Source organism: Ostrea edulis, chromosome 1, assembly GCF_947568905.1.
Source record: "Ostrea edulis chromosome 1, xbOstEdul1.1, whole genome shotgun sequence".
NCBI classification, from domain to species: domain Eukaryota; kingdom Metazoa; phylum Mollusca; class Bivalvia; order Ostreida; family Ostreidae; genus Ostrea; species Ostrea edulis.
In genome coordinates this window covers 78088256-78104526 of record NC_079164.1, presented here as the reverse complement: position 1 = coordinate 78104526, position 16271 = coordinate 78088256, and the positions used below count along the sequence as shown (strand labels likewise).

Sequence of the window (16271 nt, the reverse complement as noted above, 5' to 3'; positions counted from 1 at the left end):
TTTTTTTTTATACCGGATTATGGATTCAATGAAATTTATAAGATTTTTTTTATGACCACAAAGTCCATTTCTATTTCTGTTACTTTAATAGATATATTTAGTATATAAACTTTCTGAGAGAATGCAATCCAAGTGAATTTTTCTGGAAAGCAATGTTTTTCAAAAAATAAATGTTCAAGCATTTAGTTGAGTTTTCATTTTATAGTCTGCATAAGGAATATTTACTTTAACTACTTAACCTAGTGCTTCACCTTTTTAAAACTTAATTCTCATGGAAAAGCAGTTACACATAAATATTCTTAATTTTCCACTGAGTTTATCCATTATAGGAAAATTATGTTACTACTCTTTTTTTTTTGAAAAATTGGATATGAAGTAAATTTAAAATAAAAGAAAAAGGTTATGATTTGCCAATTTCTTTCAACATTATTTGTATGGAAAATATGTTAAAGTCATATAATCAGTGTCTTTGAATATTTATTTCATAGTTTTATTGGTACAATTTTAGGGAAAGTCATCCTTAGATAGTTTGAAAGTTCAAGAAAACGCCTTTGCATTGAACAGAATTGACATCTAGTATGAAAGGGCAAATCTGTAAAGAAAGAAAGATGATGAATATTTGTTGGTTACTAATTTCTATTTTAGTATTGAAAAAGAAAGGAAGATAATTAATTGTAAATTTGTGAAATTTACCTACCAGTGTCTAAATATGGGAAAATATAGAATTTCCCCCAAAAAATCTCCAAATTAAAATCCATAGATTTTGCAGTGTTAGAAACGGACCCCAATAACAGTTTGTTAACTAAATTTTGCACTGAAATTTAAGTGTTTCCATTGATACAAGCGTAATTCAGACTGAAATTTTTTTCTACCTAGTTTCCTCCCTAAAATTCAGTTTACATAAAACAGAGAAGAAGAAATTAATATAAAAGCTGAGACTCCGACGAGAGCAATTTTCTGGTCTGTTACGTTTGGTTTGACCCAGATGTAGGGATGTTGTACAAGTGAAAAGTCACATTTGTAAGACACTGTGTAAATTATGATGAAAAATATCACGCAAAACAAAATTACACCATTTACAACACTAAAGCTTCAAATACCAACTGCAACTGAGTAAATTAGCTAGATCAAGTGAGCAAAACTTAATGATTATTCAAGATTTAAACTTCAACAAGGAAGAAAATCTTTATATTTCTACCTTTTTTTTTTAAATGAGCAAATTATTGGAAAGTAAAACCATTTACACAGAAATTTATGATTAATACTGCATAGTATTTAATATCAGAAATGGAGATAATTTTGTAATAAAGCTAAGTCATATTACACAAAAGAAATCTGTTTATCCATACAATGTACATATATGTGGAAGAAAAATTTGTCAAGTCTTGATATCCAGATACCCAACAAATTCTTACACATTCAACTTTGTTTTAGCCTATACAAATGTCATAATGTTATGATCATATATATCTTTTTGCTGTTGAATAGTCCATAGTAACAAATGTCCATTACAACAACATAGAATTATGAAACTTTTTGTTTGGTATATTGAGAGGATGAACAAGTTAACTTGCCTTAATTCTGTACTGTGTGTAAGTATGCATTGAACATCTGAGTGCATTTTATCATTAATCGACGGTGTGATTTACTGTATATGTGATTTCAAAAAATTGTTTCAAAAATCCAAGTTTGATTTTAATGGAATATGTTTTAAAACTATCCTGATTGTGTGCTACATTTGACTTATATTAGTATAAATAGATTTATTTTTTTGAAAATAGTGATAGCTGTCTATCATTAACTCGCATGCAGAGGACCTTTACATGGACAGAATATAGATATCAATGTGATTGTGTATTTGTTTATGAAGTATACCTCATGTCGAATCAATGTCATTTTCTCTGAAACTGACACATGCTTCTATATCCTGGCAAGTGTCAGCTGATTTGATTTACATAGAAACCATATTAATTGTGGTTGCAATTATCATAAATTAATATCACTTTTGTCTAATTTATTCAAAATGAACATATGATTTAAAATTTTGATTTGATTTTTGTATCGTAAAGTCAATCAAAATTTGTAAATATTTAATACGAAAAATGAAAGGTTTTGATTAGTTGATGTTTTTAATTGATTTATTTTTTGTATTGGAATTAGTTCTGTTGCAAGCTTGTCACAGACAGTCGAGGGATTCTCAGAGATGTTAGTAGGTTATATTTTTGTGAGGTTACTGATTCAAAGGTGATTTTTGTCGGCGGTTAGAAATGTGGTAAATCTGTATGTATTGGAATTTACCACATGCAGAAATATGTTGAAAAGGATTGTTGTCAAATATGCTATTCCATATAGGGTCCGACAAACAGTATCTTAAAATATGCAAGGACTGTGTTGATATTTATGTTTCAAACTCGGCAAAGGATTCCTTGATGATGGTGAATTAATAGCAGAGAGGACACAAGAAATTGATTGGCTGTCAAGCATAAATCGTGGCCCACTGTCAACAATTACCAAAATTGACAGCAAGCTGACCCGCCATTGTTCTAAGTTATTTGTGGATGGGCCGATATGGACATTATATCATTAAGAAGGAGAGGACTTGATATTGACAGAGACTGTGAGATTTGATATGCTGGGCCAAGGAGTGAATTCAAATGCAGAATTATAATGTATTTTTCATATTCAAGGTCAATTATATTTAGACATTGCTGATTTTTAATTGGATGTTAAAACAAATGAATGCCAATAAGTAATTTTTTATTTGAGTTTGGTATTCCGTTTCGATCACAGCATTTATTTAGTGCAATGTCGTCGTATGTGCACCTGTGAAGTATTTTGTGTCTTCTTACTTGATCTACTGGATTAAGATATTTCAAAAATATTACATAATGTTTGATTCCTACTGGCATAGGATAGGATTATATGAATTAATTGATAGTCAGACTGATGGGAGATACATATGCCAGGTAGTATCTGTCATTAACTTCCAACTATGTGCAGTCCATGATTGAATTTGATTCTATGAAATGAGTATTGTTGTTTTTTTGCTAATTTGGATTATATTTTCTCTGTTTTAGCTTTAGAGAATGTGCAATCCGAGTTGTTTGAAGTTAAAGCCAAGTATGAGGAGGCCACTGCAGCCAAGTAAGTTAATCTCCACCCCCCTTCCCACACCATCACCACCATTCAAACATCATGGATTTTGTCTCCTGTAAAATTAGTAACTTTTTAATTTTACCAAGAATCTTTAACTAAAATTAGACAGTAACACACATTGGTAAAAGAAAATTCCGTGAGGAGGTGTTAACCACAAGCAACAACAAGACATTAACTGTCTGATTGTTGTGAGGAATATAGCCTTGCAAGTCCCTCACTGGTGTGCACAGTGATAGCAACCAGTCTAAGCATGCAAAACGGAAAATTGAAACAACAAAATCAAAAGATACCAAAAAAATTATTTTTTTTACTTTCACCTTAGAAATTGTATTTGCAAACTGTATATTTTAGCTTTTGTGTGGCTTAGATACTCTCTAGATTACTAGTTTAACAAGAAAAAACTTTTTCCAATTATTTGAAGTTGATTGCATTCTTGTGAGTATAATCTCATACATGTACGGTAAACTTATTTGAACTTATTCAAAGTTTTTTGAAAACATAAACTTATTTGAACTTATTCAAAGTGTTAAGAAAACATAAACTTATTTGAACTTATCCAAAGTGTTTAGAAAACATAAACTTATTTGAACTTATTCAAAGTGTTAAGAAAACATAAACTTATTTGAACTTATCCAAAGTGTTTAGAAAACATAAACTTATTTGAACTTATTCAAAGTGTTTTTTAAACATAAACTTATTTGAACTTATTCAAAGTGTTTAGAAAACATAAACTTATTTGAACTTATCCAAAGTGTTCAGAAAACATAAACTTATTTGAACTTATCCAAAGTGTTTAGAAAACATAAACTTATTTGAACTTATCCAAAGTGTTCAGAAAACATAAACTTATTTGAACATATTCAACAATGTCAAATGTTTGGAAGGAAGGACCTGCTGTTCCTATTTCCCACCATGTACAGCTGCGTTTAGAAACATACATATATGTATACCAGATTCAATTAACATAGATATAGACTGTAAATATGACAACCCTGTGTCCCATTAATACGCCAAGATATTGACTTCTTATGTTTTTTTGTCAATAACAAATAGTTCCTTTATTGATTTCTATTGTCCGATCTGTCTTTTCATTGATTTTTAGTTGTCCACTGGTCACATACATGGTCATTACGTGAACCATTGGTCGTCATCTGTCCAGTTATTGATTTATATTGTCTGGTTATTGATGAAAGGTCTGATAGGTTAGTCACGGGACCTGTCAATGTTTGCTTAATTGGTTCTGATGTACACGATCACTGTCGCACCATTTTCTTGTTTGTCCGTTATGTTGAAAGTCCTGAAGGCATCTTGAGGACAAATGCACATCCTGTCAAGGGATTTGTAGTAACTGTGATTGTTTTTCTTTTATTTGATTTTTATGTGTGATTTTGTGTTTTTGTTGATGTTGTAAGTGGCCCCAAATAATACCTAACTGTAGTTTGATCCGTTTTTCATGTTTTTTCAACTGATTAGATTAAAAAGGTGTCTCCCATACTTAGGTCAGGGATTCTCCAGTTTTATTGGTCAATTTCTTACTAAATGAAAAATGATAAAATGTTGACGCTTTTAGGAGATGTCAGTAATATTCCTAAAACGTGAAAGACAGTGAAAATAAGTAGAGTGTGATGTCTTTTTCTTGCACAATTAATTTGTCCTTATATGTTATCTAAAATTGAAGTAAAATTGTGTGTTTCACACGTACATAGATGCTAGGTTATTGTTGTCTCGGGGGGAATACTAATTAGCCCTCCGATGGTCTTAGTTCTGAAATAAGAAGTAAACATTGTGTTGATTTGGCCATTAATTTCACTATCTTCTTTCAAAACTTTGTCTTCAAAATTGACTTTCTATGCAAATGACTTAATATCTTGAATTCTCTAAACTCTTAATGGTGGATAATATATGTTTTGTGCTATCATGACAGTCGTCTAAAGCGAAGAATCCCATTTTCTGCTCTAAAAGTTACAACAGGGGTAAATTAGTCTTGTGTAGATATGCAAAAATCATTGAAAAGACTTTTTACAAGATGCAAATAGAAACAATGTGGTCTGAAAATGTTAACTTAAAGTGATAGAGAAACTCTTGGCCCCTGGGCTCTCGGTGTACATTTTTCAGCTGATGTGTACCTTTGATCATTGACTCATCTACTTATGTTTTTCGGAATAAAAATGTGATTATCTCTTTCTTTTTGAGTTAAAATTAATGAATGTATTAAGCACTTTAATGGGCGCTGGAGGGTCTTCCTTCTAATTGGTAATTTGTCAAATGGCAATGATACGGCTCAATATGGTGTAGGCCAGCGTTAAAATCATTTGTATGTTCATTGTATTGATTATAGAATTTATGTACATGTAATACATGCTGGCAGAATCAATATTTTGATGTTGAATATTGTGATGGCTCATCAAGTCTAGTATTCAGTACCAGTCGTACTGGTTCTTGTGGTAGCACTTTTGTCACATTTGTGTTTTGGGAGAGCAGGGGACTACCACACAGGTCAAGCATGAGGGAGACAAAGATGAAATCTAAAGGTATTTTCAAACATTTGATCCAGTTTTAAACCACTCTAGTATGCAGGGAAGGTTGTTTAGGCTATTAAATAACATTCAATAGTATTTATGCAATGTAGTTTAAAAGACTGTACATGGCAATGCTTACTAATTGATTTTGTGTGAAAGACACATTAAAGGCAGTATTGTCTGCAGAGCTTCCCAAAAATTCAGTCAAATTTGAAGAATAGGATATAAATGACAATTCTGTAGCTTCCATGAGAGTTCTCTACATGGGAATTAAAGTTCCCTGTGAGAAAAATCAATAACTGATAACAGTGGATCATTATCCTCCATGTAAAAAACGTTACCAACTCTACGGGCATCTGCTGATTTCAGAGAAAGGGGGCCACAGATATGGCAGATCTGTTGTATGCTAAGGTTTTCATGAAGTAACTATCTACTTCATTTGTTTGTGCTGTGTACTGCAGAGAAGCAGTGGATTAAACGTCTGCTAAATACAAAATGGGAGAGGCTGGGGATGATAGGCTGGACAGAAAGAGAATTGACGTGGGATGTGCATTTGTGAAAGAAAAAAAAATAATTATTTTTGAGCACATCATGAACAATAAGTTTAATTTTTTTTCATTGATGTTTTAGGTGCGCATGTCAATGTGAATTGATTAAAGTAATTAGTAATTTTTCATTTGAGAATAAAATGATTTTCAATGAAATCTTTTATACCTGTATGTGATCTATTAAATACTGTATGTTCTCAAACAGAACAAGTTTTATTTATAGAGCTATTTGCATTACAAGTTTTATTTCATTTGCTGAAAAAGCATTTGTATTGAGATCAATATTTGCTTTTAAGATTGAAATTGTGTTTGATTTTGAATATCAATTATCCTTTAAAATTGAACAAAGCAATAGACACTTCTCCAAGCTGTTTTTTATATGGAGATTAATAGAAAAAGCATTTTATCAGTAGACATTGATTGGAAGTTCTTCTTGAAGAAAGTCCCTTTGTGAAGCTGAAACTGTTTGCACCATTAAGCCCATTTGTTTTAATTTTATCACCCATTCTATCCCTAAATCATTGATTTCTGATGCATCTAATGTGTTTGATTAGGTATGTAAGATCGATTGAAAGCCATTATAAAAAAATTTGATTTTTTTTTATCTTGATACTCCTAACTTAGAAACAGATATCAAATACTGTATCAATATGTAATTTGTGCATTAATATTTTGTACAACTAATGTAAAAAAAAAAAAAAAAAAAATGAAAGAAAAAGAAATGTTTGCTATTTGCAGATTATATTGTATTTCTCTCCCACATTTTCTGATTTTTTTTATGTTGTTATTAGAAAGAATGAAATACAACGTATATTGAATTTGTGCAGAATACTGACCAAATAATCCCTGGGATATCATTGCCGTTTGCCAGTGGCATTATTGTGTTGAAACATAAGCATTCATTTGTATCAAGTCATCAGGGGAGGTCAAAATTCATTTTTCATAAAACTGTGTTTATATATGAATTAGTTTCTTTCTAAACACAAAATATTAGAGAAAGTGAAAGTGAAAAAAAAGTAATAGAGTCTATCAGAGATTTATTACAAGTTGCATCAGTGCAGGCTTGCAGGTGCAAATTTTATTTGGTAGTTTTTCAAGCATGCACAAAATATCAAATGCAAATTTATTGTAGATTTTTTTATCGTTATCAAATTTGATGACAAAAAAATTGTCACAATCTGAATTAGATTTTTAGGTTAATTCGAAACCTTAAATTTATGGTTCCAATGACTTATACATTTATGTAATGGATTTATGTATATGAATTTAACATGTGAAATGTTAAATTTGACATTTTTAAAAATTTGGATGACGACCTATGTTGAGAAATGTGCGCCTAGTGTTATTAATAACTTATTATCATCTGACAGAAGTCCTGATCAGAATGAATCACAACTGGTGTACGTAATCATGTACAGTTTTTGGTTTCTTGGTGGGCTTTTTTTCCATTTGGTCATTGAACCAGTCTAGCTTGTACTTACCAACATGGGAGCTTCTAATCACACCTGTAATTTATGAACGCTGACAGCACTTTATCTCGACTTTGAATGCTTCAGTATTTATGACCAAACTATGGCCAAAAGCTAAGGTGTAGGGGAGCCGAAGTCTTCATTTATCAAGTCCCCACACATAGCCAGATGACACTCCTGGGTTGTGTATCATCATTGTTTGTCAAACCTTCCTCAACTTGTTCAGTCTTTCTCTTCACCATGTCTATTCCTTAGCCCTGTCCAACTTTTACTATCTGTATCCTTGTTCTGAAATTTGTCAAAGTGCAATAAAGATTTTAGAGAAAAAAGTGGGGGTCATAATTCCAATTAGTGCAGATTAACAAACAAATTAAGAAATGGAATGTACAAATTGCAATACAGAACTTGACACTGGGGTTTTCTTTCAACAAGATGTAATTTGTTAATTTAATTGAATGAACAGAATTAATGACAAGGAAAAATGCTCAGTGATTATGGATGAAAGGCAGGTTTTTGAGAACATTTTCAGAAAATCCACAAAAATGTATTTATTGTATATGTGATCTGTTTTTCTTCTTTAGATCGGATGAAATGGAAATGGTGATGTCCGATTTGGAACGAGCTAACGAGGTATTATTTCAATATTCATGTGCTGTAAAATCATTTTTAAAATGATTTATATTTTCATTCATCATATTTTCACTCTCTTTCTCAATCTTTGAAATTTTGACATTGGATCAGTCAATACTAGGAATTCTCCAAAAAAAAATCTTTATCAGTGAAATGGGGGAAGTGGGGAGACATCACGAAATACACCGATTTTGTGATCAATATTAAATTTGGGTAAGGCTGTACATTCTTCAGTATTGATTTCTTTTGTTTAAGATGCAATGAATCTTGATCCATTAAATCTATGTGTAAAAGTGACAAAGGATAGTTCTCCGAGCGGAGGATTCTGTCCCCTAAAGGGTCTCCCTGTATCACTGATAGGAATCTATTCCATTATGTAACACGAGGGCACACTGGTGCCTTACTGCCTCTCATGGTATGGATTGATTTTGCCAGAATGCATCACCCAGAGTATTTAATCAATGTCGAATTATTGATTTGGTGAAGAAAGAAGTATTGAACAGCGCTCTATTGATCCGATCTTGACTGAATCACCATTTGTATAAATCCAGTCGCAGCCTTCACATGTCAATTGTATTGTTGCAATAATTTGTCTTTTTGATTTCTGATCAGCTGCAGGATTAAGCATATATTTTTGCTTGCGCTCTTTGTATCCTTAATAATTATGCTTGCTTATCTGATGAGGATGAGAGAGAAACAATTTATGTGTAATTATCTCCCTAGTATGGACAATCAGGACAAAATGATATCGCTTGATTTGCTGCAGGAAGGTAACTTAACATTGGTTTTATGAGCTTTTAATTGGGGATGGATTTTAAGGGATCTTTGGTTGCATTATGATTAGGGATAGTTTATGTCTAAGATATCGAAGTCTGAGGTCTCCTTAGGCTTTTATCTTAATTTTTATTATGATCATATTTAATTTTTGTTTTTATTTTCAGCGAGCTGAGGCATCTGAACGAGAAATTGAGCAGATTAGGACCAAGTTGACTGAGGTGACACAGAAGCAAAAATTAGGGGAAACAACTCAAGAAGCCCCAGACATGGATCGAGCCATTGACATGTTCAAGCGCACTGGTCTTGAACATGAACTTGCAGCTAAGGAGAAAGAGGTAAAAAAAAAAAAAATCAGATTGCTTAATGTCATAGACACCTTACCCCAATCTCCAGAAATTTTTTAATAGATAGCCCATTAATTTTTTTAATCTTTAATATTTTAGATTTCACAGCTGGTTGAAGATGTTCAAAGATTGCAGGGCTCATTAAACAAGCTACGAGAAGCTACCACCAGTCAGGTTAGTATAAACTACAAGCTGCTAATTCCCTGGACACCACCAAGAGTAAATGTACCACATGGTGCCACAGGACAGGTGCTAGATTGATTTTGCAAGTCTAAGGGCTAGATAAGAGTAGAGGAGAAGACCAGGCATTTCAGAATTGCTTTGTCAAAGGTGAAGACTTGCATCATATGTATGTAAACCAGTGGTAATGGGGCAAATTTAGAGAATGTGCATGTCAAATAAATCAAATTAGGACAGGTGGTCTTTATGAAAGTCACTAGGTTTGGAACTCGAAGGTTGAATGAATCAGCGTGGACTCCAAAGTGTTTCTTGTAAGAAAAAAACATGGAGACAGAAGTTGTTTGAATATGATGATGTAGCATCCTAGTATATTGTATCAGTGATGTGAAAATTTTTCATATTGATATGTTCTTCTAATTGTTTGAGGGGAAATATGCGTATAATTTTCACGAAATCATAATAATTACACAGAGAACATTATCATGTCTGACAGAAAAAAGGGGGAATCATAAATCACATTTATTGTTTCATATATTATGCCAAAATACACAATTTTTTTTACCACAGTCTGATTTATTTTTTATGGTGGTAGTTTATCAAATATGTAATTTGGAAGTATGTAAATGAAAGTGGTAGGCTGTCATTTTTAACAGCAAACATATTTAATTGAATTCTCGTATTCTGGTTAAGTAAGACAAAACATGCTTTTTATAGAGAAGGTGACTTTTTCAAGGTTGACACTCAAAGGGTTTCAAACAAAGATTGGAAAACAATAATTTTTTATCATTAATGTATTTTACTTATTAATTATTTTATAATTAGATATGCAATAATTTCAATCAGACAACATGAGAATTCTTTCATTGTCAACAATGAACATTGTTAAGACAGAGTTAGATTTTTTTCTTCTTTTTAAATTCATTGAATCCAATTGAATTTTTTTTAAAAAAAGGAAGAAGATATTGAATTAAAGGTTTTGAGATTCAGACTTTGATGACTGTCATGATATCCACAGTGAGTTATCATTAGTCTATCAAGTACAGGTAACATTGTGTCACACACTGTGTTTTCTTTGTTGTATAGGTGATTACGAAATGTAATGGCTACACATCTTGTGACAGAAAAAAGATAGCGCTAGATTTCCTAGGGAGTGTCATGATGGCAGATATTCTACAATATTAAGTTTCTACTATTGATTTTTTTTACAAAACTATACAATGGTAGTTGATGTAAAATCAATGTTGGAAGGCTATTGATTTTTGGTTTTATACATCCCAATGCAAGATGATCTATATTTGACGGCAAAATAGATTTCAGAACTCCTGCATATTAGACAAGATCCCTGAGTTACCATAGAAACAGTATTTTTATTGATTATGTATTGACAGCTACAAACAACTAATGGTGCATGCGATTGTTTCTCAGATCAATATTTTGTGTTTCAATTTCCCCAGAGAAAATTTAAGTGTAGGGGTTTGAGAGATTAGTCTCAGCTACGCTATATATGTGCACGTTACTAAGACATTTTAATGATCATGCAGAGTTGGATAATCAGTAAAAATTAATTTCACATTCAAGTTATGACTTATTGGAGATTTGATTGACCGTAATCAACTGTTTCACTGTGCCTTAAGCATGCTGTTTAAAAAGACTTTGACTCTTCAGTCTTTCCACTACAAATTTACACAGGATCACTTACAAAGATAATTAACTGCCTCATTAAACTTAATGTAATTATTGCGGAAAAGTATTAAATGCAACTGCAGCCTACCCAATCAAAGTATTGGTTCATTGGATTATGCGTTTTAGTAATGTTCTGCTGAGGCTAGAGATATTGAATGTTAATTGTTCATCCTGAGGGGAAGACTGAAATTGTAGGAATATACTAACTGTTGCAGTACATTTAAATGTTATGATTGAAAAACTGTGAGCGTATCTGCACATAATTTGGTTGGGGGGGGGGGGGGGGTTGTTGTTGTTATAGTCTATTACCTCAGAGGCTGATGAATACGATTTAGAGCCATTGATTTAAGATTACTTATAGCTCAGAGTTCATTTCTATGAGACAGGCCAAATCAATATATACATTGACAAGTTATTCAAAATCGATGAATCAATGGAATGGTGTCTCGTATTGAATTTTGTAAATGTTTTAAGCGAACAAAGAACAGAAGCAAATTAATTTCTATTTGTTTTGCTTTTGAATTCTAAACTGATAGGGTTTGGATGCGACTTTGTGGTGATCATTTGAAATATTGATTGATCGCTGCCGTGAATGTGTAATGTTCCAACGTGGTAACATCTGGACAGACTGTGAGCTATTAGGCATACAGAATCTGATGGCAATCATTATCTGATACTGTACTCTACAGTTATTTAATAAGTCTTTTTGATTGGAAAGTACAAGATTTACACAAATAACTGTATCCTTAACTGTTCTGATAATTATCTAGACTCGTTAAACGGTATCTTCAAAATGTAAATCAGTATTTCATCTTTTCATTCAAATGTTTTTTAATTTCTAAATTGATGATTTTGCATGTTACGTTTTAGGTTTCCAAACTTGAGGATGAATTAGCATCCAAAAACCAGGCCTTTAAGTTACTCGAGGAGAAGATTAAATCCCGGGAGGACTATGAGGAAATCAAAAGAGAACTTAGGTAATGAGGTCCAGAAAGTATTCCAGTGTTCAAATGACACTTTCCAGATAAGAAGAAGCTTTTGCTGTTGACAAGATTTTTATGTCAGTGTGTAGTAGGATATGCACGCCTTACAGCAGATAATAAGGATAAGTGTATATTTGATGCTCAATAAACTCTTGCAGTATGGGGATTAGACTTATATGGGGGGCATTGTAATCTTGGGGGAAAATCAATGACCTGTTTTTATTTAGTATAAACTGCAGAGGTGAAAGAGATGATGTGAAAATGTGAAGCTTTTTATGATTTGTTAAGGATTGTCACTGATTGAATGATTTAAAACCTAGAAGTTCTTAGTGCAGCTGCTCCTAATGTCCACAATGTTACTGGCTCTTTCAGTGTGATGAAGTCTATAGAATTCTCCAACAATAAGCTGGGCTCTGATGAGCCTGATGGTGACATTCAACCCAAGTCTTTGGAAGTCCTTCTCTTGGAGAAAAACAAGGCACTTCAGTCAGAAAATACAGTCCTGAAAGTCAACAACAGTGATCTCTCAGGTAGGTCTTGCATGCGTTTGGAAGTTATGTAGATATAGATGGCCATCATTTCACACCCAAATTCATGTGCATCAAGGAAGGTAATGTTTATTTACCATAAGCATCTTACCTTCCCTGTAAAAAGCTTATGATTTTTAGAGAGTATGTTCAAATATCTTTCCTTTTCAAAAAAAGTTGACAAGACAACCACCTGTACATAGAAACCTTGACTCATCAAGTTTTCAATAACTGTTTAGAGTTTTGTTTACTGACAGAGCTTGGTTTTCTGTACTAACTGACGACAAAAAACATTTCATTTCTTCATGACTGCACGATATTTCAAAATCTTATTTCTTTTTTGTTATATGAAAGAAAGGTGTAATGGCCATGAAATGCAAATACAATTTCAAAAACCAACCCAAAGTTTTGCCAAAAACATAATTAAAATTTGTTTTTGTGGCATGCAAATTACAACAAAAATCCAATCCAAAATTGCATGCCAAAAAACTTGCTATTTGCTGCTAATTTTATTGGAAGACCATAATTTAACTAGCCAGCTTTTTCTTAATCCAAAAATAAGCTTTCATGTGCATTGTTGCACCTTTCTTTCAGGAACCACAACACCTGCCCTTTCTGAAAATGCTGCTGCATTTGCCTCTATGCTAGGAGAGGAAATAGCTTCCACCTATCAGCGCCAAAATTCATCTAGAATCTCAACTCCATCATCACCTCCTACCCCATCTAGCAATGGCATCAAAGAAGAGTCACTGCCTGAAAAAATCACTCCAAAAAGGCCCACATCTCTAGAGAGAATGCCCAGTGTATCTGGAGATAGTACCCCCAATCTCCCACCCCCTCCCTCACCCCAGTTTTTCCCATACTTGAATGGTCATGGACTCCCAAATTATATGAGTATGTCCATGGGGAAAACTGACCCAAGTAATTCACAAGGAATAGACACTTCTTTAGTGGCCAAAACTGTACGAGAACTTCTCAGTATTCATAACATTGGACAACGTTTGTTTGCCAAGCATGTGCTTGGGTTGTCGCAAGGCACCGTGAGTGAACTTCTATCCAAGCCCAAATCTTGGGACAAGCTTACAGAAAAAGGACGTGAATCGTACAGAAAGATGTATGCGTGGGCTACAGATGAAAGAAATATCATGGCACTGAAGGCCATTTCCCCTAAAAAAGGTGAGTACATCTAGATTGTGTTGTTTGCATGAACTGAAACTAATGAAAAGTATATTGAGAAGTATAGCAGAATAAAAGGTTTTTATCAATTAGACAAAATGTATTTGAAAGATAGTGCATGATTTATTGAAATATCTTACAAGCTTTGTTTTGAACACTTATATAAGGAAGATAAGAGCATGATTATCCACTGTATTCTAGGGCAGGACTTGCTGAGAGTGTCTGTGGAATATATTGCCTGGTTTAATATCATTCATTGGTGAAAGTTAATCAGCAGCATCCTCTTACATTATATATATATATATATATACTCTGAATGTCTCATGAAACTGTAAAGTTTGCTTGCAATTTTCAAAAAATATTTTTAAATTTTTATTCTGAATTATGATTCTTTTTCTTTTTTCTTTTTCTTGAATTTCCTTTAATTCAAATCTTTTTTATTCAGTCTCTCTTTTTTTTTTATTTGAAAGAAATTTTTTTATTTGAAAGGAATATTTTCTGTTTGAATTCGATTTTTGAAGAAATTAAATGTATTGAATAGTAAATTTGATGCAATATTAGAATCCAGGCAATATTAGCCCACTTTCTTATTGCAGCAAGTCGTTCAGCCTTAAGTCTAAGGTCGGCGTTTAACCCCATGTTCCCCTTCGCAGGGCCCACAACTCTGGTACCAAGTGTGCAGAGGGAAGACTCCCAGACAGAGGAAAGAATTGCTCAAATTCTGAATGAGGCTCAGCAGGCTATGCAACTTAAAAAGGCAATGGAACAGGTATCATTCATTCATCTGTTCTTAAAATTGGCCTACTAAAAATTTGTCACTGCAATTTTGTATACCTATCCACATATTTTTCTGTGTCTGATGGGATTGTAACATTGGATTATTTGTTCTACTTCTAGCAACAAGTGGCACATGCTATGGTGAATAGCTACTACCAGCAGGAGATGACTAGATTAGCACAGGTGACAGCACATCATGGACTGGCCTCACCACATAGTTCTGCTGCTTCAGTTATAACCAGCTCAGGGCCACTTGGCCTGCCACATCCCAAAGATCTGGATCACCATCGCAGACGTGAAAGTTTGGATAGCCAGGGGTCAGCCAAAGAAATGGTAGAAAGGATATACCGCCAGGAATTGATGAAACTGGCACAAGCTGCCGAGAGTGCAGGAAATATTGCAGCAGTCACTATGTATCAACAAGAGCTTGCCAGACTGGCTCAGAATGCCCAGAAGGGAGACACTGAACCCGGGGAAATAAGACGATCTCGAGGGTCACCTGAACAGGTGAGCATCAAGATGGAACCCACTGAGATGTTGATTGATGATGCCAATGGACCCATTGACTTGAGTAAGAACAGCTGCAGTTCGGCTCCAACTACCCCCACATCCAACAGCTCTATCAAATCTCCCTCTGAGTCTTCACATCATCCTGGAAGTGCCTTCATGCCATTTCGCCAAAAAGTGAATGGGCATGAGAGTAATTTGGAAAATAATGTACCATTTGGGCAGCAGTCAGAATGCATATCACCCCTTCAAAGGATGCAGAACATAGCAAATTCTTTGATGTCCAGGCCACATCTGGTTTCATCTGCCAAGCCTCTTAAAGCAGTTCTGCCACCTATCACCCAAGATCAGTTTGACAAATATTCAAACATGAATACAGATGATCTTGTCAAACAAGTCAAAGAGACCCTGAGTCAGTATTCCATAAGCCAGCGCCTCTTTGGAGAAAGTGTCCTTGGTCTGTCACAGGGGAGTGTCAGTGATCTTTTGGCTCGCCCCAAACCCTGGCATATGCTAACTCAGAAGGGGAGAGAACCCTTCATCCGGATGCAGATCTTTCTAGAAGATGCAGAAGCCATTCCTAAACTGGTAGCCTCACAATATCACATCCCTCCAGATAAACTGATGAGGGGCAGGAACCCACCAGAGATGGGTATGTAAAAGGTTTTAATTAACATTGTAATGTATATATAATTTTTATCTTTTATTATCAAATTTCACTAGAATGAAATATATTTTTGGATAATGTTTTGACACAAATTTATGACTACCTTGTTGTTACTATATATATATATATACTCCCTTGCAAAGTATTCTAACAAGCATGACTGCTAACAATTTGTACATGTATAATATATACTGCCATAACCTTGTCCAAGTAAAAGAGAAAGGCCTCAAATGCATATAACAAGCGTATATCAATGTGCTGCTGTTCTGGCAATCTCGGTCCAGATCAGATGTTTTGATTGGACATCTCTGAGCATGTGACATTGTTA

At 33.6% G+C, this 16271-nt stretch overlaps 1 protein-coding gene and 1 long non-coding RNA gene across 8 annotated transcripts in view; one reads left to right on the top strand and one right to left on the bottom strand.

Moving 5' to 3' along the window:
* Window positions 1–16271, top strand: part of LOC125680130 (homeobox protein cut-like 1) — a 56728-nt gene that overhangs the window by 33671 nt on the left and 6786 nt on the right. For 4 of the 7 annotated variants that reach the window (XM_048919575.2, XM_048919593.2, XM_048919589.2 and 1 more), the window contains 9 exons: window positions 3078–3144; window positions 8274–8322; window positions 9264–9434; window positions 9543–9617; window positions 12177–12283; window positions 12662–12819; window positions 13411–13992; window positions 14589–14761; window positions 14890–15928. In XM_048919575.2, the coding sequence (XP_048775532.2) occupies window positions 3078–3144; window positions 8274–8322; window positions 9264–9434; window positions 9543–9617; window positions 12177–12283; window positions 12662–12819; window positions 13411–13992; window positions 14589–14761; window positions 14890–15928 (2421 nt within the window). The remainder of the gene's footprint in view (window positions 1–3077; window positions 3145–8273; window positions 8323–9263; window positions 9435–9542; window positions 9618–12176; window positions 12284–12661; window positions 12820–13410; window positions 13993–14588; window positions 14762–14889; window positions 15929–16271) is intronic. The other 3 variants (XM_056161513.1, XM_056161504.1, XM_048919581.2) reach the window with 1 other exon arrangement.
* Window positions 464–7283, bottom strand: LOC125680277 (uncharacterized). Its single transcript, XR_007371923.2, has 2 exons — window positions 698–7283; window positions 464–592 (listed from the first exon to the last, which is right to left on the bottom strand). It is a non-coding gene; the product is annotated as an uncharacterized LOC125680277 (long non-coding RNA).